Raw genomic sequence first — 25,217 nt, 5'->3', positions numbered from 1 at the left:
CGGGGGCGGGCACGGGGAGCGCCCCGAGGTGTGGCCCGTCCCGTCGTGCAGGAGAGGGGACGAAACCGCGCTGCCCCGGGCCGTCGGGGGGAGGAGGGGGTGTCGGCAGCAGGCAGCCGCCCCCGCCGACGAGGAGAAACTGTTAGTCACCGGGGAGAAGTCCCGGGCAGGTGTGTGTGTGTGTGCGCTTCGCACGGCAGGTGGGCCGGGAAGCGAAGCCAGCCCCGTCGCCGGCCCGGGGCTCCCCGGCCCTGCCTCGCCCTTTTGTTCCTCCCCCCCCCCCCGAGGTGTTTTGTGCCCCCTGGGTGGTCGCGCTGCCACCCCCTGCTCCCGCAGACCACCTCCGTCGGGCTGAGGAACGGTGATAGATAGCGACGTTTAATGATTAATTCTGCTCAGATCCACCGGTGCCTTTTGAACTCTTTCCTATAAGCGCTTAACAGAAATCCTGATAATCCCGGAGTTAGCTTAGGAAAAAACAAACCAGACACCTGTCTATACAGAACACGCTTCCTCAAGGATCTTTCTGCTATTTTTCCCCCTAAAACACTATAGTGAAGTATATGTTTGGTTACTCCCCTTTAGGATTGCTCTGAAGTGAATCGCTCTGGCACAGGAGTATCTGCACTTTCCTCGTTGAGAAAACAAAGCCTTCGGTACCGTGTCCCTGAGCAGTTAGTCCTTACCAGGAACATACGAAATTGTAGGTAGTGCAAAAACCCTGGCAACGTTACAGAAGACAAAAGGTAGGAAAGCTTGCTGCTGGTTTTAGAATTACTTTCCAAAGTGGAAGAGTGATGCCAAAATGTAAGACAAAAAGAAGGTGTGGTACACCTTTTTCTGAATCTTTTCTGAATTTATTAATTCAGTTTAAAAAAATCTTTCTGAAAGATACATTAGTGTCCTGAAAACTAAGTTATTTTAGTAAAGGAGAAAAAGAACGACATTCTGCATTTATGAGAAATCGTTATTTCCAAAGACAGTTGAAACTTCCTCTTAGCAGTGTTTATATTCGCTGTACAATACAAACATGTTGCCACTCCTTTTACATGCAAACCTAAGTTAATGAAACTGTTTAAAACCTTTGCATATTCTGAAAATAAGCACAGGTTAGCGGTCTGTGCCATTTTGTCTCTGTGTGAGCTGTGTTTGTGTTGCATCTCTGTTTTCGTATTTACTATAGTCCACAATGGCCTGCTGAAATCGACGAGCTCTGTCTGATGGGTCTGAGTTAAATGACTGTTCTCTAGGTCTGCTCCTAGTACAGTCTGAATAAGACTTCTCCAGATTTTTTTTAATTCTTCTTGCAGTTTTGAGTGGCTTATTAATACTCTTCTGGTACAGTTTTCAATGACTCAAATTAACAACATCATCTTAGCGAAGTGAAAACTTGGGAAGACTTTAAAGTCTCTCATGGACTTTTCACATTGTTGCTGTCAGATGATGGCATTCTGCAGAAAGATGGGCAGGATCAATAGGCTCAGAAATGCCTGTCTTATTGTAAAGCTCATTTTGTGTGTAAATGTATTGTTTTTTTCAAGATGAGGAGTTACCCTGTCATGTCAAATTGCCAAGCTAAACTACATAGACCTTAAAAACAGGGAACAGTACACTTCATGACAGGTTTTTGCCTTTTGTTTTGTTTTAATATTGTAACTTTATAGAAACAGGACAGAGTGAGCACATGCTAATCCTTCTTGTTCTCCTGGCTCTTGTTTAGTATAGGTAAACCTCTGTGCCTAGTATTAATAATCCAAGCCTTAGTCTGCAGTCTTGAAACCTCATAGTGGCTACTACTGGAAGTAAAGCTGCTTCTTCCACCACCTCCAAATACTGGACAAGTCTTTGTTGTCAGTATACAAAAAACAGCCATAACCTTCAGTGTCTAAAGGTTGAATGGACTTATGATATTTGTGTGGTCTGAAGAAGCCCGTCACAGTGTGTTTTGGCCTTGTAGTGTGACACATTACATGTTCCCTGAACTATCAGCATTAGAAAGCCAAACCATAACTAGTGGAAAGATAGGTGCACCATGTTGCATTTGATTTGGCTCCAATTTGCAGGAACCAATGCAGGTCTCATTATCTTCAATTTCTCCAGCTTTCCAAATCAAAATAAATTCTTGTTTATACATATGGACGTTGCTTAGTATTTTGGAAATTGAGAGAGTTGCTCTACACAATGTCATTACCCAGCAAAGCAATGGGAGTGAAGGACCATTCTCAGTTGCATTAATTTTACCGTCTTTCCAGGTTATTTTGAGGGAAGCTTCTCTGCAGAATCTAAGCCAGTGGAGCAGGCATATGGTCAAAGAGATAAAACAATCCAGGTATTGAAATAGCTTAATTACAGAGACAACTCAGTGTCTGGGGCTTAGAGAGGAGAACGGTTTTTTGAACATTTTGTAGTTATACAAAAGGCTTTTTTTGGGGAAATGCATGATTTTGTTCAATGGCTATTCTAAACTGACTTTCCCCAGTGTACAGCTCTCAAGGTAAGATCTTGCTTACTGGTTACAAACAGGAGAATTTTATCAACTGTTGGACATATCTCCTCTTAGCAAATAGCTGAATGCCAATTAGGCAGTACAGTGTAGGATAGATGTGGTTTACACTTATGAAAGCATAATTACAGCTCACACCAATTATAATTTAAATGCTACAAACACATTTCTGGTTCTTACATATATATAAAATTATTTTGATCACTAGGCTTTAGGGGATATGTAAACTCATTTGAGAAACCTGAGTGATCTGTGTTTTTCAACTTTTGCTCTCCAGTTCATATCTGCTCCAGATCTCTTTGGAGAATAAATTTAGTTCAGTTCACTTAAGTATTACTTGAAGAACTGTGGGTGCCGGTGGGAGACTTTCTGTTGACTCAGCGAACTGTGGATCAGGTCCGAGGAGATAAATTCAGCTCTTTCAGAAGCCAGTAAGAATTAGTGTGATAATGGGATCTGGCCTGGGTCTTTACAACGTAATTTGCAGGTGTTCCCTAGAACTTGGGTGAGTGGTCTTGTGACACTCCACAGGCACAGAAAAGGGATAAAATCTGCTTTCAGGGAAAGTTGCAAGAATCTATGAGTCACTCCTGAACTATCAGGAAATGATGCAAGGTGGGGCTGTGACATGTATTGTGGTCAGCAGATCGGAGAGATGAGTAGGGAGAAGATGGTCGGTTTCATTGGAGTATTTGGCAATCCAGCTCTAACTGAGATTTTCTGGAGGCTCCAAACATCATTGGTTTGGGGTGTGCTCTTCTGAGGATGTCCCTAAAAATAGGCCAAGTATTATGCCAAAGTGCAAAACAGTGCTACTAATGTTTTCCCACAAAATTAATGCTTTTTGAAAATTCATGATGACTTTCAACTGATTAAGGCTGATGAAGTTAGAAACGAGCAGAAACAGTCTTGTGCTCAGAAATGAAAACAGGTTTGTGTTTTTTTGTTTGGTTGTTTTTTTTTTTTGATGGTAGACTGTTATATACATTGTCTAAGTTACAGACAATTATATGTTATATATAAACTAAGGAACTTTTTATTAGGGCACATTTAGAATGTGTTCAATCTTTTTCTTTCTTTTTTTTTTTTTTGCAGACTATACTCTCTACATAGAATGGACTGTAGGAAGGACCGTTGAAAGTACCATAGAAAGAGGACAATACTGAGAAATAATACATAATATCTTGTCCATGATATGTTTCTGAAGATTCCAGACCTTCACAAACCAGTGTATGCTGCTGATCAAAGAATTGTAATAACATTGCCATTTTTATTTCCTGGAGGACTGAAAAACACTACATATGTCCTGGTTTCAGTTAGGATAGAGTTAATTTTCCTCCTAGTAGCTGGTAGGGTGCTATGTTTTGGATTAGGATGAGAAGAGCGCTGATAACATGCTGATGTTTTAATTGTTGCAGAGCAGTGTTTACACCAGGCCAAGGACTTTTCGGCATCTCGCTCTGTCCTGCCAGCGGGCAGGCTGGGGGTGCAGCAGGAGCTGGGAGGGGACAGACCCAGGACAGCTGACCCAAACTGGCCAGAGGGGTATTCCATACCATCTGGGGTCATGCTAAACAATATATAGGGGTGGCTGGCCGGGGTGGGGGGGCCGGCTGCTCGGGGATAGGCTGGGCATCGGTCAGCGGGTGGTGAGCAATTGCATTGCGCATCACTTGTTTCGTACACATTATTATTAGTAGTACTATTATCAATATTATTATTATTATTTTCCTGTCTTAATAAACTGTCTTTATCTCAACTCACAGGCTTCACTTTCCCGTTTCTCTCCCCCATCCCAGAGGGGGGGGGGGGAGGGTGAGCGAACGGCTGTGTGGTGTTTAGCTGCTGACCGGGTTAAACCACAACAACATAGCAGGTAAGTATTATCTTTATGTGAATAATGAGAACATTGAGAGTAATACAGAACTTAAAAGTTTTGGCCACATGTAGCTGGTCAAATAAAGACCCAGTAAGGAAATAAATGAGCAATCGTGTCTTTTCTGCACGACTGTCTTAACTACTTCTGTACACTGTAAAAAGATAGCTTACATTTTGTGTATTTTTGACCTGTTTCTAAATCATGACGTTTTTTCTTTGAGTAGTAACACAGTTTATGAATGTACCTGTTTATTTTGCTGAAATTTTCATGCACACCGGAGATGAAAATCAGTGCAGAGGCAGTGGCAACACTCATAAACCTGTCCTCAGCTTCAGAAATCTGCACCATCAAGCTTGGGCTGAAAGTAAGAGTATCTAAGGCATACAACTGTTGGTTCAGAGGTTTGTAAAAGTAGACAGGGTGTAGCCACTGGAGAGAGATGCTCATGCAGTTAGTGTGTGTTCTGTCTGTATCTTTGAGGATTATAGAAACCAACCTGTCTGATACATCATGGCATCCTCACCTTTCTACTAGGGCTTAGTCTTAACTCCAGTGGGTGGGGTCACTAACAGGCTCATCATCATCCCTCTCTTTACTGCCAAGGAAATATGTCTTCATGGCTCTTATACCTACAGCATTTTTACAGCATCTATTGTCAGCATTCAAAGCTGCTTAAAATGTGTAGCACTAGAGGAAAAAAAATGAGTAAGTCTTCATCCAGCCTACTTTGTAGCAGAGAGTGAAGCACAGTAATCTCATACTGTGTCCAATCCCTTAGTATACTCACTGCTTTCGTATAGTTTGGAAAGGGCTTAACAGAAAACATGACATCACAAGCTGTAGTCAGAGGAGCTCCATTTAAACTAAAATAGTTTCAGTTCTGGAATATAAGATTTTTTTTTCCCTTTTAGCCATTACAGATGGAACTTTGTCAAAAGTTAAATTTGTTAAAAACTGTTTGAGAGTCCTAAATAGATTTTAACATGTTTTATTGTGTGACAACATCTCAGTGCTGTTCTAAGAACCAAAACAGATGGTTGTACGGACAGATAGGTGTCCAGTGTGGTGGTATTGGAAGGTACATTAAGTATTTGGAGGTGTCTGCCATTAAATTTCTTTATGTCAGACTTGTCTGTGTGTACAGGTCACTACAAGGCAAGCTTGGGTGTAGATTTACCATATATCAGCTAACCCACGGTAACAGCCTATGGACAGTGTTGTACATGGCAGTAAGCAGAAGACATTTATTCCTTAAAAAAACAAACAAACAAAAAACAAACAAACAAAACAAACCAAAATTAAAAAAACCATGAAAACAGGGCCACAGCATTCACACAGGCAGTTTCTATGGAGCAGCTCACATGCTATAAATCCCCACCCAGTCTTACCTCATTGCAGCTTGTATTTGTAGTCAAACCCAAGGCAAAGTTGAATAAATACACGGAAGAGCTGAGCAGAAGCAGCTAAGCCCACAAACACCATTTAGCATAACACAATGGGCACCAAAGAGTAGGGTTAAAAGGAGCGAGGTGTTCCATAGCTGACAGTATGTTTTTTTTTTTTTTCCTTACTGAAATACATTGCTTTTGTGTTGTAACTACTTTCCTATTTCATGAGTTTATCTTTATTTTTTTTTCCAGTTAGCTAGCTATTACCAAAGTTCATCTGTTTCAGTTTGCACTTTAATTTACAGCCCTTGTACTAGTCATTTTATTGCTTCAACCTCTGGGTGAGAAAACTTTTACAATTTGCGATTACTGATCTCGGAGAAACAAGAAAGCTTTTTGACCTGCTGTGGAGTAATTATAGAACCCATTGCTTCTAGGGAGGGCCATTCAATGTTTAACAAACTGTGGCAGTTCTAATTTAACCGTTTGGAGCCTGAACTGTTGGATTGGGGTGAAAAAAAAACATCCAGACTCTTCAGTCTACAATTTAATTAATCTGGTTTTAGTCTGTAAAGTTCTGCCTTCCTGCTACTGAACTTGAGGCTGTTCCTTTCTTAACAGCATGGGGGGATAGCAGCCAAAATATTTGCAAATAAAAATTATTTTCCCTTATTTCAGAAATTATAGCTACGTTATTGCTGATTAATCCTTTAATGGGATGAGTCTGTGAATGCCCTGCCATCAACATAAGGCTCTTGACAATAGAGAAATTACACCATCTTAATTACTAATATTGTTTCATATTATAGAGGCTATAGTCATGGAAAAAGATTCAATTGTGTTCCACGGTGTAAAACCAGAATAAATAGATACCCTGTGTTTGGAAGAGTTTGTGATCTGAATTATGCAACCAGTAAACCAAGAAGTAAATCTAAACTTTGTAATTGGAAAACAAGGTCAGAAAGACAATGCAATTTACAGATTTTGTCCAATTGCAGAATCAAAAACTGGCTAGCTAGAGTTTGAAGGCTCCCACCTATTCTTCATCCACTCAAACAGCTATGAATTTAAGAAATGATGAATTTACCTTCAGGAAAAAAAATAATAGGACATCATTTTGAAAGCACCAAACTTTTTATACTTTTTTATTTCCTTAGATAATTTGCAGCTGAAAGAAATGGCTCTGGGTCATGGTGGTACAGGAGTCTGTTTTATTAGTGCTCTTTGCACAATACAGTATGAAGAAACTGCATGGGCACAATGGGGTAATGAATATCCATGCTTATTAAATGCTCACTAATGTGCAGGATGCAACTTCAAGTTACTTTTAAAAGTTAAAATGTTGTGGGTGGCATCAGAAAGTTAAAAAAAAATTCTTTAAGGGGTACTGTACACTTTGTGTCCTTTCCCCTTGATGTAAAATATGCAGTAAAGAGTTCAGAGTTAATGATGTTGAGAGATACAACATCAGCTCCTCATTTGCCTTATTGAAACATGATGGTGAAGACCTAACATAGTCTCATCTGTTTATTTTGGCAAGTAATTGGAACTCTTCAGGTAAGACTATTTGGTTTCACTTAAAATCAGCACGGAACTGCCAATCCTTAAAAAAAAAAAAAACACCAAAAACATAAATGCTTCCACTTTCTGCTTTGAGTCATACAGGATATATCAGTCTATTTACAGTAGAAATGAACAGCAAGTTCAAATTTATGTCCCCAGTACTTTATGTAGATTTGCCGCTGCAGAGCATTTGGCTGATTTGCAGTATGCAGAAGCAGCATGTTTAGACATGCACTGTGTTTGCTGGCAGCCTTGACATTCTTCTGTCATCTGCTGTATTAGTATAGCCAGTACATTTCTTGTTCACTGTGGTATTTCCTTTTTTTTTTTTTTTTTTAATAGTTTCTGACTTTCTCAGCACCTGAGAGTAACCAGAGGTAGTTTTGGATTTATATATTAGAAAATCCTGCTGTATGCTTAGAAGTTCTTTTCAAGTAAACAAAGCAGATGTCAATCTCCATGTCCATCCATCCATCACTGACATATACTTAAGTCGCACTAGATCATTTTTAGTTTTAATCCTACTGTTGCATTTAGTGACAGCAATGATTTAGCTATAAGAATAATTTCTAGTGTCATTAGTTACTGGTTTATGTACCAAAGAGGTAAGCCACATTCAGGTTGTTAAGTGTAGCCCTAGCTCAGGCACCACAAAACTGTAATGATTTGTTTCACACAACTCAACTAAATTCTTACTCTCCCTTTCCAAATAAAAGAAGCAGGTTACTGGTGATAGACGTGCATTCAGGTGGTTTACCTGTTCCCTTGAAATTTTCTGAAACTTGTTTTGTCTTATTGCACCCTATATTCTAACAGAGTTATTGTATGTCCAGCGTTTAATTTTTAGATGAATGCTTGAGTTTATTTGTGTCTGTAGGAATAGAGTTCTCATCCTGTGTGTTTCATCTAGAACATATTTGACTGAGAGACTGGGTTCCCCCTGACAAGGGCAGGAGTTCTCTCTAAAGGGAAAAGAACTATTAATTTGTTTCCTCTTATTTTACGCTCTGCAATAAGTAGAAAAAGTCTATAATTGGACAAATACACATTATATTTGAACAACGATCTATATTTAGACAAACCAATGTTTTTTGATGACTTCCTTTGAAAAGATATATCAGAAGTTCTTCCAGTGGTACAACAACAACAACAAAAACCTCATTACAATCACAGAATCATTTAGGGTGGAAAAGACCTCTAAGATCATCCACTAGAAAGTCCACTAGAAAGGATACCACATGTCAAAGGCATTTGTTTTCCTACCTTACGAGTATTACTTCAGTGATATTTCTTAATCCATTTTCTTAATCCATGTGTCTCACAACTGGTTTACTGAAAACATTTTTTTTTTTTAATTTAAGAGAAGTAAACTGCTACTTGCCTTTTTCTACCAAGCTACTGGGTAGTTATACAACTATATATCTCTCATAATTCAGTTCCAGAGTATTTATAAAAATCTTTTTTTTCCTGCAAAAAAAAAAGATTTTGAAAGAATTACAACAGGTTTTAATCATATATACATACATAAAACAGTTCAAACTGTAATAGCATATAAAGATGAAGAGTAACTCAAATGATCTAACGTCTTCCTATGGGAAGGGTTCTGAATTAAATATAAGTCTAGCGCAGGAGGCAAGACAGTGCTATATTGTCTCAGTTTAAATTGCTTGTAGTGAAATAGTGCCCCCTGATGTTCACTGAGTTACTCGGAAATCAGAGAACTAGCAACAGTCTCCCGGATATGCTTGGATGAATTATTCAACAAACTTCCAAAAACTGTAGTTAATAATACATGTATAAAAACTATAGTTAATACATTAGTAATAAAGGCTGAGAACCAGTTAGCTCCTCTACATCATGCACAGGATTTAGAGTCTGGTAAAGTTCTGTTTCCTTCTTGTCACTCTGTTCAAGAACTTCTTACCATATACCCAGTAGAGACCTGAATGTAAGATATACAACTCAGGAATACAAAACAATTGTTTATTAGTAAACATACCTAAAAGATATGCAGAGTTTAATCACTACATTAAGCTCATCACCTCCAAAGAGAAGCCAGAGGACCTTTGCTAGCCAGGCTAGCAACCAGGAAGGTTTTGTGAGCCTCTGTGACTCCCCTGGAATAAATTTTCTGATCTGAGCTGTCAGTTTCAGACTCCCTGATTTTTCCTTTTGGGCTTTATGCCCTTCCATGTTGATGTTTCTCCATGGTGTTTCAAGTTGAATGCTTGAGTAATCCCCATCTCAGCAATCCTACCTTAGTCTCTAAAGTCTTGCAAGGAGAGAAACTTAAAACTGCAAATTTTCTCCCTGCTTTTTCTCACAACTTCAGTTTCCTCAGTCTGAACCAAGCTAGTCTGAACACAGCTAGCATGTATTGCAACTGAACCTTGGGTCTTGGCAGGTGAGGAACCGTACAAAAAGGTTTACAGAGAGTGGATCACTATACCTCTTGAGTAATTTGAACTTGATTGTAACAGATCTTTGAGGGTGAAAAGAAAATAAAAGATCTTGTGATATTTTGTTGCAGAACCAAGGGCTCAAAAAAAAGCAATCAAAAAAAGCTAAACTATTTTAGAAAGGAGAGAGCTGTAGGAAAAAACAGACAAGCCCTGGGAAGCCGGTAAAGATCTACTTTGTAACCTCCTTTTTACTGATACTGTGAGGAATGCAAATCTGAAGGTGTAAGGATTAAGAATGCACACACTTTACAATTACTGCAGCTTTATGTTTTGCAGTCTGCAAAAAATGACAAAAAACTTTCATCCTACTTTCAATGGTTTGTGTGGTTAAATAGATTTTTCTGTAACTTATCCTTCCTTTGGTTTCCACAGTTATCAAATGATTGGTAACTGACTGCTTGGAGTTCCTTAGACGAAAAGCATTGTGCACAAACAGGAGCACGTGCGTGTAAAAGGTAGGGATTTTTTGTTTGTTTTTAAATAAAGGACAATTTAATGCAGGTTGACTCAATCTGACTGAACACACATAGAAACATCTGTGTTAGAAAAGGCCTTCTAGATCAGTAAGTCCAACCATTGACTTGACCTACCAAGTCCACCATTAAACCATGTCCGGAAATGCCACATCCTCACATCTCTCGCCATGCAGAGATGGTGACTGGCACTTGGCTGGGCAGTCTGTTTCAATGCCTAACCCCTCTTTCCCTGAAAAAATTCTTCCTGATATCCAATCTAAGCCGTCTCTGGTGCAACTAGATGTGGTTTCCACATCCTACCACTTGTCACCTGAGAAAAGAGGCTGACAACCACCTTGCTGCAACCTCCTTTCAAGTAGTTGTAGGGAGTGATGAGGTCTCCCCTTGTCTCCTCTTCTCCAGACCGAACACCCCCAGTTCCCTCAGCCTCTCCTCACAGGACTTGTGTTCCAGGCCCTTCACCAGCTTTGTTGCTCTATCCTGAGCGGGGATTCTGACCATCCCTGCTTCCCCAAGGATGGAGAACTCTCTCATCTCCTGATCGCTGTGCCCAGAGCGGCCTCCAACCAGCACACCACCCATGGGACCTTCCCTGTTAACAGGCTCCAGACCCAGTGGGCCCCCTTCCCTGGTTTTATCCCTCCCCACCTGTGCGGGCAGTTACCCTCCCTCCCGCCTAGCAACAGCCGTGCCCGAGCCTGATTGGCTGGCGCGGCCGGGCGGGCTCCGCCGGAGCGCTGCAGCCCAGCGCCCCCAGGCGGCAGAGGTAGGGCCGGAGGCGGCAGCCTCCCGCGCTCCCATTGGCTGCCAAGGGCGCGACCTCGCGGCCTGAGGGGGACGGCGCTGAGGGGAGAAGAGGCGGGGGGCGGCCCTTGTGAGGGGGTCGGCCCGCGTGAGGTGGGGCTGCGGCGGGACCCCGGCTTCCTCCGGGCTCAGCTGCTGGGAACCGAAACGGGGTAATTACATACCCAGTGTGAGATTTATTTATTTGTTATTTTTTTTCCCCCCTCTCTGTGTCACAACTAAGTAAGAGCTGTAGATCTAGGGAGGCTGTCTCGCTATACTCTGCGTAGGGACCTTCTGAAGAATTAAAGTTGTTTTCTCGTGTATAAAACGTAGCTTTCTTCATGCTCCGTTTGGTATCCTCTTGATTTTTACTGAAACCTCAGGTTTGTTTCCTTGGTTATGCCTTTATGTTATCTCCTACTTAATTTAAATTTTATACCCAGTGGCTATAACCAAAGGTTATGAAAATAACTTGGCATTTCAAGATTTTATTTTTCATATTATATGGTTTGATTATGGCAATGTTACATTGATTCTATTAACATTCCTTTAAAAATACCCCTTCACAAATAGGAGGGGAGGCATGGAGATTCCTTGGTAGACCTGGATAAATGTGTGACGATCTGACAAACTGCAACTTCTTCTGGAAAGGCGATGTGTTTTCTAATTTTGAATGAAAAATGAACGATTAAGTCTGCTTCCACTGAAAAAGAGCTTCATCAGATCAGAACTAAATTAAACTGCCTAACTGACTGCGTACTGATACAATCAGTTTTTATACCAGCTGACAGACAAAGCTCTGCTGAAAACGCTTCATTTGAACAAAACAATTCTAGAGACATACTACTAAAACTGCCTATTTTTTGTAGCTAACTTCTTCTTCTTTTTTAACAGGAACTTTTTACTTACCAAAATGAGACACAATCTGGTGTGTCAGACACCTCCCACTGTCACTCTGCATGTAAAATCGAGTGCATCCAGATCACATCAGCAAAAAAAACTTGTTAGATTGAAGCGGCCTGCTTCTAAAGACCATCAAGAAAATTGTGAAAAAAGGGTTCTTAGTCATAAATATATACATCCAATGGGACCATGCCTAGTTATTCAGCGTCAGGAAATGACAGCTTTCTTTAAATTGTTTGGTAGGTTAATAATGATAGATATCAGTGTTTTGATTGAACAGTAGAAAACCATAAGTATGTTTTCTAAACTCAATGATAATTTTGAGACGGCTTTTTATAAATAGTTGCTAATGTCTTTGTCTAAACATATTTTATTGTTATATTCTAGTGTATAAATACTTAATGCTTAAGTTAAAAAATACAAAAAAGGCTACTAAAGTGATGAAAAGCATCTTTTAAAATGAAAAACGAAAACAAGATGGTATGGTACCTCCTTCTACAATAATTTCCCATACCTTACTATTTTCTCTTAGCTTTCAACAAATGCATGTAAAGCAACATACACCTTGTTTTACACAAGGCTTAAAAAAGGCTGGTGTCCCAGTTCTATAAACATGTTATTTATTATAGGAATAAGAATTTAGAGAGAGAAACCGAATGAGAAGAAAATCTGAGGAATTGCTGCCTCTCTTTTGCATTTCTATCTCTTTCATATAAAGTTTTGTATTTATTTAGAAGTGATTGAGACATAGTAGATTACATTTGTTTTCTTTTTTTTTTATTTAAACCTTGAACATTGAAGTACATGTTCACAGAGATATACACTGACCACAAGTAATCAAGCAAGTATTGCCTTGTAAAAGCTGTCAGGTAATCAAGGTGCAGAGATCTCAACAGTCTCTGGTTAATCAGAAACAACTGTACATTACTCAAGGGAACCTTTTATGCAGGAAAAGGTTACATGAATAGAAAAACTACTGGTGATTTTTTCATCTTCACTTGGTATCATGGAGTGAGATGCTGTCAGTAGTTTTTTTCCACCTTACCTTTCTGTTAGTTTGTCTTCTATTTTTTCATACCTAATCCATTTCCCCTGTCAGTTTCTCTGTTCTCTACTGGTGGGTCCAGCTTCTTTCTTTTTGTTTGGTTTAATAAAAGGAACTTTTATTTGTTATTTACTTGTTAATTGTTTATTTTGTTATTTGTTTACATTGACTTTCTAAGAAAAACATTATTGTTTGAAATGCTATGACAATTTTGTTGCAGATGATGATGTGATTCAAGACTTCCTATGGATGGACTGTTGTTGTAAAATTACAGACAAGGTAAGTGTTCTTAGTTAACAGAACATATATTCAGTGAAAATTGACTGTTAATCACTTGATACTATAATGAGAATATTGATACTATAATGAGAATACAGACCATATTTTTTTTTCTAATGTGTTCATATGGAAACTTCAAGAAACTCAATTTATGCTTTCCTCATTGATAAGAATGAACAAAGTAGTTTTGTGTGAGACAAACATGCTAAGCACTTTAGGAAATGTTATATTGAAATAATATGTTAATACTTAATAATGAATGTAATATTTTACATTTTAAAACAGTATCTTTTGGCAATGACTTTCGTTTATTTCAAGAGGGCTAACTTCACAATAAATGAGCATACCAGAATCAATTTCTTTGTTGCTCTGTAAGTACTCTTAAATTATCTGGTTTATTAGCATAAACTTTGCATTAGTTTATTCCTTTGTTTACATCACTAATGATTCTGATATACAGTGAGACTTCATAACCACTTTGTAGTTGTTTGGGGTTCTATATGAAGCAAAGAAACATAACCTACACATCATAATTAGTGCAAATTCAACGTTGTTTCCCTGATGTTCAACCTGAGTAGCAATGAGGGGATGTTCGCATGGGTATTGCAATACATTGCGTGGACTTCTGCTTACAGAACTGTTAATCTGTGAACGTTTTTAACATTAAAAGGAGTAAATGCAGGATAGTATGTGGCAACATACGTAAAGCTCACGCTTTCTCTTATAAGACCTCGTTTAATATCTTAGCCGTCTTTTAAGTCCTTTTTACTGAAATGTTTCATCATGACGCACAACTCTGGGGTAACTTTATTAATTAAGTTTCTGTCAAGGTGATTTGAGTCAACTGTCAAAATATAGGTAGGTAATTTCAGAGAACTTTTTTGAACACTTAAAAAATTCCTATACATTGAAACGGAGGTGCAATCATAAATCTGTCTTTTCCAAGCCTATATAATTCTATATTATAGGATACATATATAAGGATATATGCTATACCTACAGCGATTATTTTCTTTTATAGTGTTACAGAGCTCAGGTCATCTTTTTCTATAATAGCACTTGGCAGCTGCTCTGATTGCACACTAGTGCAAGGAGAAAGATGGCTGTTCCTTCTATCATATGTGGTATTCCAGATAGCATCCATAAAGCATGGAAGAGGAAGTTGTCTGACTCCACTGAAGGGAGAAAAAAAGAGGCCCAGAAGATAACAGAGAATTAGAAAGTGTCAGAGGGTCACATTAGAGTGGGACTGGAGAGAAGACTGAGATTAGGAGCAAGTGAGGAAAAATGGGAAGGAGACTAAAACTAGAAATTTTTTCAGGTATGATTTATAGGAATTCAGTATCAGGTGAAAGCTGTCAGGATATGCTAGTTCTTACATACCTACTAATTTAGGAGGCTCTAGGGTAAAATATTTGTTGTTATAGCTTATGTTTACCTGAAGAATATATGTGGAACTTTCTGGTTAAGAACATATTGTAACACTAAGAGAGAACTGTTTTGTTAGCAATCTTTCTCATGACATTAAGATACAGAACTACTTTAATATTACATTTTTTACTGTTAGAAATCACACTGATATAATGATTCAAGATTGAGTAACACTTACAGACACAAACATATATGTGTTTGAAGGTATCTGGCAAATACAGTGGAGGAAGACGATGAAGAATCAAAGTATGACATTTTCCCATGGGCTTTGGGAAAAAAATGGAGAAAGCTCTTTCCTGATTTCTTAAAGCTAAGAGATCAACTATGGAGTAGAATTGACTACAGGGCTATTGTAAGCAGACGTTGCTGTGAAGAGGTAGGGAGGGTTTTAATATTGTAGATGCTGAAACTACAGTTAATACCAGATAACACTATAGCTCTATACAAACATTTTTACCTTAAAGAGTGTATGCAAGCCATGAGAAGGAAAAGATGCAGCTAAAATGTAACAGCCCATTTACCCTCCATCAATTTTTTTTTCTTCTGCTTTCAAAATACAGTCTTTGAAACTATGCTTTTAAGGTAAATTAGAATATCTTAAGTTACGCTGCTGTTAAATGTAGTTTTTAATGAGAAGAATCTTTCTGCTTTATGCAAATATTTTTACTTAAATTTACCATTATTTGTTTCACTTCATTCACTGTAGAAATATTTTTGTCTGTGTCTTTACTTTACAAATTTTAAACTGTACACAAAGTAAAACCTTCCAAAGCCTAGCACCTCAGGTGAAATTTTCCTCTTCAAAATTAACAGTATAACTTCAATTGACTTTGTAGGGTAATGGTTTTTCATTGCATTTCAAAAAAGAAAGGATGTATTTTTAACATTCTCTATTAATGCCCTGTTACAACCTGCATTTTTTTTTTCCAAAAAACATTGGGTGAAAAAAAGACATTCCTCACTTTCCAGATGGCATGTGTCTGTCTGGAAGAGCCTTGACAGGTACTGTTTACTACATCTGGTGGAAAACAAAATCTTATTTGCTCTAGCATCCCATCTCTATGGATGGGATGAGATGTTAATGGGGAAAAATACAAGGAACAAGGCAAGTGTAGAATGCTTTTCCCAGCATACCCTCCCAACTTTTAGCAATTGTTAGTTTAGTGACATGGTGAGTCAGAAGATCCACCTAGTTTAATAGTAAGACACCATCTTCAGTCCAACAAAGCATGAACTGGTATTTGTGATGATTTACACGAATATACAAGGCTATAAAACTTACGTTTCAACATCTGATTCATAACCAGTTCACGTATTGTTGCTTAATGTAGCGAACTTTCTAGTTAGACTGAGGCAGATAAATAATAGATGATATCCACTTCAACTCTCTAGTCTTAATTCTCTGCCATACGTGAATCGGATCCCTTGTTTTCAGCTGCATGTTTGCCAGTTATTTTTATGGTTTCTGATATAATGGCTATTCTGATAGGTAATGGCTATTGCTCCAACACATTATGTATGGCAGCGAGAACGTTCTGTGCACCACAGTGGAGCTGTGAGGAGCTACAACAAAGATGAAGAACAGCTGCCCCGAGGACCTAGTAATACGCCTGTGGACTGTTCGCTTTGTGGTAGGAAAGGAAGATTTGTGCGACTAGGATTATCTTCCTCCTCCTCTTCAACTGGCACGCTGGAGATGACTGAATTACATTCAGCACAGGATATGAAGGACACCTTTCCAGTTGAAAAAATGCTGGTTGACTCTCCTGTTTCTTATGCCCAAGGTATAGTTTAATACTGCAAATAATTTTCAAATAGCTTATGTAACCGAGACAGTATTTGCTGGTTAGACTACTGTAGGGACTACTATGTTCTTCTTGGTGTGACAAGACCCAACCTCTGTGTTAGCAGAAACCTCTACTACAAATGCAGTTACCATTTTCTTTCTTTATTTTGGGAAAACTTTTATACTAACAGCCTTGGACACTGTGGTATCAGGAAAACGACCCGTGTGTTTAAGAATTACTACCATATCTGAACTAATTTTTGCAAAACATTCCTTGTTTTCCTTTTCTATGACACAAATAACATCTTGCTTCAGCCAAACATTTAACTGATACATTCACATCTTGTCTCCTGGAAGTACCAACTGCATTACATGTTAAGTCTGTTCAAAGTGTTTTCGTCTACTACTCTGGCTAATTTTGTGTTCTAGTCTATTTAGGCATTTGTTACTATTTTCACATTATAAATTAAACTGATAATCCTATTTGAAAAGCATTTGGCAAGAAGAAACAGTAAAAATACTGGTGTGTCTGTCACACGAATGGAGTGTGTGTTAGGTGAGTTTTAAGTGCTCTTGTTGAAAGTGGTGTTTTTAGAAAGGGCAGGCTCCTCAATTACAGTCATCAGTTTGTACATACATTAAATCAGCACTTCACACTTCTTTTAAGTGTATCTCTGTCTTTGACAATTGATGGAAGATATCCTTTTAAGGTTGGGAACTGTGTAGAAAATACAACAGTTTATTGTGAAAATTGTTTAATGTAATAGAATCTTTGCATATTGAACTACTCAAAGTAGTCTCCTGAGCCTTTGTATGAGCAGCCTCTATTACATAGAGCAGTTAGGTTAGTTTATTATTTAAGTTACAGTTAAGAGTGGAATACACTTGAGATGTAAATTTCCTGTGTAAGGCCTCAATTATGCAGATAAAGTGCAGTGTTCTTGGTATACATATTTAATATTGGTTACGGTTACAGTTAATTAACCATAGAGTTGCAGTTAATTTATGTCTATTTTGTGTCTATTTTAACTATTTGAGTACTTCATCAACTGATCTTTTTCTTGAAGTGAGTACAGCTTTATCAAAAGACCATATTTAGTGTATTTCAGTTTCCCTTACAGTTGTGCAAACATTGTTCTTAGAGAAACTGATAATCACCGGTTGGTACTTAGTAAACTCAGAAGCTGCTTCACTTACATTTCAAAGAGAAGATACTGATGCGCTATTTTCTTACTTTTTTTTTTTTCTCTTGATTTCTGGTAGACTGTCAGAGCCAGTCCAGGAAAGGCAGACGGGGTAGCATCTTGAACCAAGACAAATCCATGGATTGGTTTACAAGCAATGAAGAATGAAAAACACTGAATGAGACAAATACTGCGATTTGCAGAAAAATTTGTGTTGCATGGTAGTACCATACATAATGATTCTGTTAAAACATTCCCCTTAAATCACACACAGGATTTAAGAGTTTATAGGCAGTAGAAATCAGAGCAGAAATTACTTAAGTTACACAACTTGCAAAACACAGCTATTTTGTAACAGTTTATTCTGATACAACACTCAAATTAGTAGCTAACATCACAGCAGCATCAAGAACGCAGGGGTCGAAACTTTCTCAGCTTGGTGAGGAACGCTAATTGAAAAACAGAACAAGTTACTACTTCAGTATTTCAATGTAAAATTTTTAGTTTATTATAAATGTTATGATTTCATGATGTAGCAACATGTGAAGTCCTAGTACAAAAAATATATATATAGAATACACTTAGTGTCTCACCTGAATGAGCATCCTGCCACTTAGATGGTCTAGCAACGTAAGGTACTGAGCAGTATGTTTCAGCATCATCAGAAAATGATTCTGTGAGAAGTACATCATTTTGTAATTCTTTCCAGCAAGTTTTCAAAGAAAAACAACAACAAAACAGAGTACAGTTAGCAACGCACATGCACTATTCCTTGACATCTTTTCATTTTCTTACTGTTTTTCTTAAATTGCTTTGTTGCCATTTATCAGTACATTCAGACCTCTGTGCTCTACTACAGAATTTACAAGTATGTATATTTTCTAGATTTGTTAAAACAGCACAATTAGTATACGGAGTACAGTGGTAACATTTCTTCTATGGAATCCTTGAGCCCAGCAGGGTTCTCTAAAACAGCAATAGGCTGAGTATGGAGGACTGAATTCTATTTGAAAATAGTAGTGGAAGGACAGTCATTTTGTACATGCTGACTGCCATTTATTTTCTATTTAGTCTGGATTTTTAATAAGATATTTAAATAACCATTAATTAATCATTTTTCAAACCTGACAATGTCTAGGTTGTCCAAAAGCTTGTTTATAGCTGATCTCGAGGAAAAGAAACACAGCCCTCATCTTCCTAAAACAAACAACTTTGCCTTCATTGTATCTTTACGTTATCAAAATTCTAATAACAGGCTAGCTCATTAACAATAACGTTCTTACCATTGCATTCAACATCTTTCAGAACTATTTGATCCTGAACATGGATTTCATCATAGTCTTTTTGGTGAGTTCCTTCCTCAATATTTTCTTGAGTTTCCACTGTTTGGCTTGATTTGCAATTCTTGATTTTAGCAGGAAGTACCAACCATTTTCTATGAGTTACCTCAGCAATACTTTCACACAAAAATGGGAGCTTGCAGGTCCGTATTCTGTCTAAAAGGTCAATAACCTGCGTGATGCTTTTGAAGAAATGCAAAGGATAAATATTTTGAAAACTCAAATCAATATAGTAAACTTAGCCTCAATTCTATTGCCTTTGTCACATTCTTCACCTTTGTTTATACAAGTCCTTCGATTTTAGGGTAAAGGAGCTAGCAACCTGACTACCGAATTGAAAACAGTGCAAAGTTATTTTGAGGATGTCATTAAAAACTTCCACTGACCATAGTTCCTGAAGTACAGACCAAAAGATATAGCCAAGTGTAATTTATACAACTCCTAAAAAAGGAAATAAATGAAAAATGCAAAGAAAGTTTTTTTTTTTTTAATTACTACATTTACATTGGATGTATGTTTTAGGAGATGCTTGGTTTTGTAACAATTTCAGGTGATGCCTGAACAAATTTCTGAGTGCCAGAAGGTAAATACTTACTTTGCTAAATATACAGTGCATACACCACCCTGCTTAAGACTTGGGTATACAACAGATAAAGCAGACTGAGGGTTAATCATATCCAGAGTTATCTGCAAGAGAAAGATTTTTTTTTTCCGTAACAACAGTGTTTGAAAAACAACATTTATGTATGAAAAATGAATGCATACTATAGCAGCTTGTAACTGCAAACTAATTTTATTACTGCCTCTGAACAGCTTAGAGAAACACCAGGTCCCAACATTTAGAAATCAAAGTCCATGCTACTTCCAAATGAATTTCTATTAACACAAGTCATGTTTCACCAACACATTAGTCCTGTGGAAACGTTAAACCTCCTCCTAATTAAACTCCACACTGTTCACCTTAATAAAAACTTCTGTAAGACTACACTTACAAACAGCTTTAGATGTCCTGTTTACAAATGTTAAAAAGTTCAATGCATCTGCATAATACAGTGATCACACTATAGTTTCAATGTCTAACTTGCTCCTTGTTTCAAGATTGAGAAAACTTCTTTGTCAATTTATCCATCTTTTGCTAGAAAACTATTCAAACTGAAATGGTGAGAAAGGATGCACGCGATCCTTCCTGTGGATTGTCAAAAGGTTTCAAAAATGGTATTTTTGTGATATTTTGTTTCTTCACTTAAATCCTTTAACACAATTGTCATTTATTTGAAGAGTTAATAGAAGTAGTTAGTTTGCTTAGTAACATTATGTATTCCATAGAGCTGATAGCAAAGTGTTTAAGTATTCGTATTTTAATAAGCTTGTATATTTTCCTTAACGTTTGAAATGTCTTACTCAAATACAAAATTTTCTGCATTTCTCCAAAATACAAGAAAATAAGTATATCTTTGCTTACAAGACAACAGTGATTAATTTTAATATTTCTCGACTATAGTATATCACTCTTACATGGGAAAGTGTAATTGAAACCTTGAAATACCCATAACCTGATGAAAAAATCATGGTGTTTCTTTCATTGATGATCATCCGATTGCTTTTGCAATCACGTTAGATTTGGGGATCCCACTGCAAGTGTGAGCACTAGAGGTTTCAAATTATATAGAAAATATAAGCATTGATTTATGTCATATGAGGGGATTTTTATTGCACTTACTGCATCAAATGTTACAGATTTCATATCCTCAGCAGCTGTTGAGATGTCTTTAAGAATGAAATCCACATTATCTGGCCACTCTTCCATATGCCCTATTTCCCATGCAGCACGCCAGTGCCTGTAATTCTTCTTTGCTAAATTGTGATGGTCATCTCTGATTTCATAACTTACAACTCGTCCTTTGGGCCCAACTTAAAACAAACAAAAATACTAGATTTACTACTATTTTCCCCCATCCACAATAAAGAATTTAGGAAAAAGTAGCGTTGTAAGTGACAGAAGTATGCTGTTAAATCTCAACTTCACTTTAGGAAATAACCACATATGAAACAATCAATTACAATTTATTATTTCCCTTATATTTAAAACAGGTATATGCAGATAAAGTGCTGGGTTAATTATTTTATATACTGAAATCAGTCAATACACAGATAGAAACAAAACATATTTATAGCATTGCAAACTATTCCTAAGATGTCCTCCCAAAGTAACTCCTGCAGCAAGAGTTGACTCGAGCATCTGTGGCCCAATCTACTCATGATTTATCTACTACAGTTACCAGAGGTAGCAGCTGAAAGAGCTGTAATGTAGGTCACTACTCACAGATGCTATGAAGAGGACAGCTAGTCACTGCTTCTGTTGTTAATAAGATTTGAAAATGATGGTTTTAAATATTTTATGATCCTGATTTGTTTGTTTGTTTATTAAAAACAAAGGTTTGCTGTTCTTTCTCCACCTTTCCCTTAATCAGAATTGAGGAAGGGATAAGAAACCCCCCAGACCTGCTCGATGATCTCAGTCCCATAGACGAATTTTCCTAATGTACTTCCTGATTTACACATGGTTGTGTTAGTTTCATGTTATTGTTTATGACCATTATAAATTACTTTATTACTTGTTTTAAGTTTTGCTATCTTGAAATTTACTGTACAATATTATTTGTAAAGGAAGTGTTAGCAGGCTATCCAGGCAAAGCCAGCAATGTATACATTGCTGTATCATTCTATACTTGCATTATTCTAATTTCTCAAACCAATCATACCATTCACTTCTCCTTGATACTTTTTAATGGGCAAATATAGCTTTCTGCAGGTCATGTTCCATGACTTTTTAAGCCATTTTAAGGTGGAGTCAGCAGACTCCTTCCCTCACCTATTTGATCCCACTGTGAATCCAAAAAAAAACCCAACAAAATAAGGGACAGGCTTCCTGCCAATCTCTCCATGATCTAACTCACCCTGAGGCCAGAATCAATATGAAAGGAGGGAGGATTTTAGTCTTCTTAGATCATCTTAAACAACTGTAGAATTGCAGCACGAACTTCTTATTACTCAAAATTAAAAATTTGGAAATATTTGAAGAATAAAACTGTTCACCTTGGAGTCAGTCTTACTCCTTACTCTGCTCATTCTAAAGTTTCCTACATTTTAAAACTGACTTCCAGAAAAATAAGGACAACCAGTTATCTGGAAAAACAAAATAAAACAAAACACCTCCATTATAGTGAAGCTGCAGTATGTGAGGTTTGCATACATCACAGTTTCTACTTTTCAAAGATCTTACTGTTATGGTAAGTGTCACATTCTTAACATAGTCCTAACTTTGTCCTGTTGCATGTCAGTAGTTGCTGGAAAACAATAAAGGACAATGGAACACAAAACACTAAATGAATAACACAAGGAGAGAATATTAATCAAATTTGATAACTCAATGAGAATTTTGGAAATTTCTGTGGACCTTGGTAATGCATCCACTGTATTTAAATTTCAGCATTTACCTATGTAGCAGCCATTTTTCTTGTTGGGTAACACTGTATTAAATGGTGGCAAAATTAGCCACTATTGGGAAAGAGCAAGTCAAATCTATTAATTTCCAGGCCAGCCCTAAATTGCATCAAACTGTAACTAGAGCTGTTTGTATTTGGTGCTGATTTAAGTTCAAGATACTTGAGAATAGCAATACAATCTTGTACCTTTTTTCCCCTCTCCTCGAAACAGAACTGAACAGATGCACAAGGACTGCTTTCTTCACATGGGTAAGGTGAATGATCTGGTGATGCAAAGGATTTTGTTGACTTTCTACGGTTACAGCTAAATTCAAGTAAGCGATCAGAAGGAGACAAGACCGAAAAAGGAGAGGAATAATCTGCAAGTCCATACGTGCTTGGATGGAATAGCCGTAGTGGACTGAATACCCAGTGCAAAAAACTCCTTTGCTGTCTTTGGCAATAACTAACTATTGCCTTAGCAAACAACAAGCATTCAAGCTTTTTCTTCAGATTTAGGGTCTGCATGTAGGGGAAGAAGGGAAAAGATAAAGGCTCTTACTTTCCCTCTAAATACATTTCTGGAAAGAGAAGCTTTCCTCTTCTGTTTTGCCAGTTTCTAGCTCCCAAGACTGCAACGGTTGCTTTGAGATTTTTCCATACTATCTTCAAAATCCCATCAAGGGACCCCAGAAAAGTTATTGCAGAAAGGTGACTGAAAGCGACTGAATAATAGTACGTGGCAGAGAGAGGGTGAGGGAGCTGAGGTACACCTGCTGACCTCAAAACCTGTATCTAACATACATCAAGAAGACCTGCAGTTGAGTGAGCTTTGGTCAGCTTTTAACAGCTTATTAAAATAAGTGTTTTCAGCTTATGCCCGGTGGAGATTACTACAGCTAAAACAAAGAACTAAGAACGAACTTCTCTGTTCATTTCAGCAGGGGGCTCTCCAGATTCCCTCTTTGGCTGCTTACATGCTCCTGCTGATTTTAAGCTCATGAGATGGATCTCAGCACTCTAGTTTACACAATTCACTTATTGTAACCACTCCTAATTCCTCATTTTCTCCTCAGCAGTAACACCTGGCATCCTGGAACAGAATCGGATAGCTGGCATTAGTAACATACCTGCTCAATACTAAGCAACCTCAGAAACATTCATGTTTGAAAAATTCATGACTTTTTCCTTAAGGAAGTTTCTCTATCAGGAGCCCATCGATCAAACTACTCTGAAGTGTGGTTCACTACCAGGATGCCTACAGATGAGATGAAGTTTAAGGGTGAGGTTTCTCCTCAAACAACTACAAAACAGACTCCAGCAAGACTAAACTATCTACGGGGTACTGCAAAGAGGTTCTGCCTGCCTACTGCCCCAGTCAGTGATGTCAGTGCCTATCAATTCCCCGCTGCAGACACCAACTCTCTTTTGGCCATGCAGGGAGCAGGCTCAGGGCGCTAAACTAGCGGGAAACTAAACCTAGAGCCTAGACGAAGGAAAAGAATAGATATCTGCCAAGTTATGCCGCAAACCAGCTGTTAATGGAATTGGATGGTACAAACACAACAGCGGTGATGAGTGCAAACAAAGGCTGCCCATCTGCTAGAGCGCTGAAATCTAGCTCCAACCAGGCTAGCTGGAAGGAAAACAAACATTTTCACTAGTACCCAGCAATCTCATTACTCCGATGGTCCAATGAGAGGGGGAAAAGAAAATGGAGAAAGGTGCGAGACAGGAAGATGGGCCTAATAAGCTAGAAAGCCAACAGTACCAAGAGGTAAAATTCAGCTTTCTGTAGGACCTGTATGGACCATTTGCATGCCAACACTCAAAGTACAGTCAAAATGCAGTCCCTGCCGCAGGCCTGACAGAGATGGAGTTATTCTTTAAGTTAAAACTGAATCTGCTGCAGAACTTTTAAGATTTGACCGCAACTCCCTGACCATCAGACATGCCACATGCCCTAAGGGCATGGCCCCGCTCCCACCTCCCCTGCCCCGGCTCTCACCCGCTCTGGACAGGAACAAGCTGAGCGCCCCGGACCCGCTGCCAGCCTCCAGCACGGTGTCCCCGGGGTGCACGTCCATCATCAGCAGCATGGCGCTGACGTCCTGCGGGGAGGAGAAGCGGCACGTTACCGGCGCGAAGGGGTCTCCCTCGGCCCCGTGTCCCCCGACCCCGCCTCGGGCACCTTGGGGTAGGCGATGGCGGGCCCGCGGGGCATGAGCAGCACGTACTCCTCCAGCGAGGGCCGCCTCACGAGCAGCCGCCCGCCGCCCGCCAGGCGCAGCAGCTCTCCGGGCGGCCGCCCGATGATGTGCTCGTGCGGCAGCAGCCCCCCGGGGGCGGCCAGCGCCCCGCCCGCCGCCAGCCGGCACAGCAGCCGCACCGGGGCCCGCTGCCTGCGCGGCGCCTCCGCCAGCGCCAGCTCCCCCGCGCGGAACGGCACCGGCACCGACCGCGCCGCCCCATCCTCCTCCTCCTCCCCCCGCTGCTGCTCCTCCTCAGGGGGCCGCGGAGCCCCGCGCGGCCCCGCCGCCCCCAGCTCCGGCGGCAGCATCCGCCGCAGCCTCTCCTCCGGCGACAGCGAGGCCGCCCACGCCGGCCGCCGCCCGCCGGGCGCGCAGCAGAGCCCCCTCCACAGCCCCCTCCAGGCCGCCATGGCCTCGCCCCGCCCCGCCCCGCCCAGCCCCGCCGGGCCCGGAAC

At 39.2% G+C, this 25,217-nt stretch overlaps 2 protein-coding genes across 10 annotated transcripts; one reads left to right on the top strand and one right to left on the bottom strand.

The window, feature by feature from the left end:
* Positions 1 to 34: 34 nt before the first annotated feature.
* SPDYA (speedy/RINGO cell cycle regulator family member A) lies at positions 35 to 17,903 on the top strand. 8 transcript variants are annotated; one of them, XM_083827838.1, is made up of 12 exons: positions 35 to 170; positions 586 to 746; positions 2,253 to 2,329; positions 3,599 to 3,733; positions 4,270 to 4,379; positions 10,168 to 10,250; positions 11,952 to 12,199; positions 13,226 to 13,284; positions 13,570 to 13,655; positions 14,920 to 15,091; positions 16,205 to 16,499; positions 17,765 to 17,903. In XM_083827838.1, the coding sequence occupies exons 7-12, from the start codon at positions 11,971 to 11,973 to the stop codon at positions 17,851 to 17,853; spliced, it is 930 nt and encodes a 309-aa protein (XP_083683964.1). In that variant the 5' UTR covers positions 35 to 170; positions 586 to 746; positions 2,253 to 2,329; positions 3,599 to 3,733; positions 4,270 to 4,379; positions 10,168 to 10,250; positions 11,952 to 11,970; the 3' UTR covers positions 17,854 to 17,903. The 8 variants fall into 8 exon arrangements, with proteins under 8 accessions (XP_083683964.1, XP_083683967.1, XP_083683961.1 ...); XM_083827841.1 differs by lacking the exon at positions 2,253 to 2,329 and having other exon boundaries at positions 16,241 to 16,499; XM_083827835.1 differs by lacking the exon at positions 2,253 to 2,329.
* Positions 17,904 to 18,030: 127 nt separating this feature from the next.
* Positions 18,031 to 25,187, bottom strand: TRMT61B (tRNA methyltransferase 61B). Of its 2 annotated transcripts, none has more exons than XM_083827832.1 (7): positions 24,702 to 25,187; positions 24,519 to 24,621; positions 20,746 to 20,936; positions 19,621 to 19,712; positions 18,969 to 19,207; positions 18,279 to 18,386; positions 18,031 to 18,134 (listed from the first exon to the last, which is right to left on the bottom strand). In XM_083827832.1, exons 1-7 carry the CDS (start codon positions 25,170 to 25,172, stop codon positions 18,091 to 18,093), a joined length of 1,248 nt encoding a protein of 415 aa, XP_083683958.1. In that variant the 5' UTR covers positions 25,173 to 25,187; the 3' UTR covers positions 18,031 to 18,090. The 2 variants fall into 2 exon arrangements, with proteins under 2 accessions (XP_083683958.1, XP_083683959.1); XM_083827833.1 differs by having other exon boundaries at positions 18,279 to 18,359.
* Between the last annotated feature and the right edge of the window lie 30 nt (positions 25,188 to 25,217).

This window comes from Anser anser, assembly GCF_964211835.1.
Source record: "Anser anser genome assembly, chromosome: 3".
Classification (NCBI taxonomy): domain Eukaryota; kingdom Metazoa; phylum Chordata; class Aves; order Anseriformes; family Anatidae; genus Anser; species Anser anser.
This window is presented reverse-complemented; position numbering and strand designations above follow the sequence as displayed.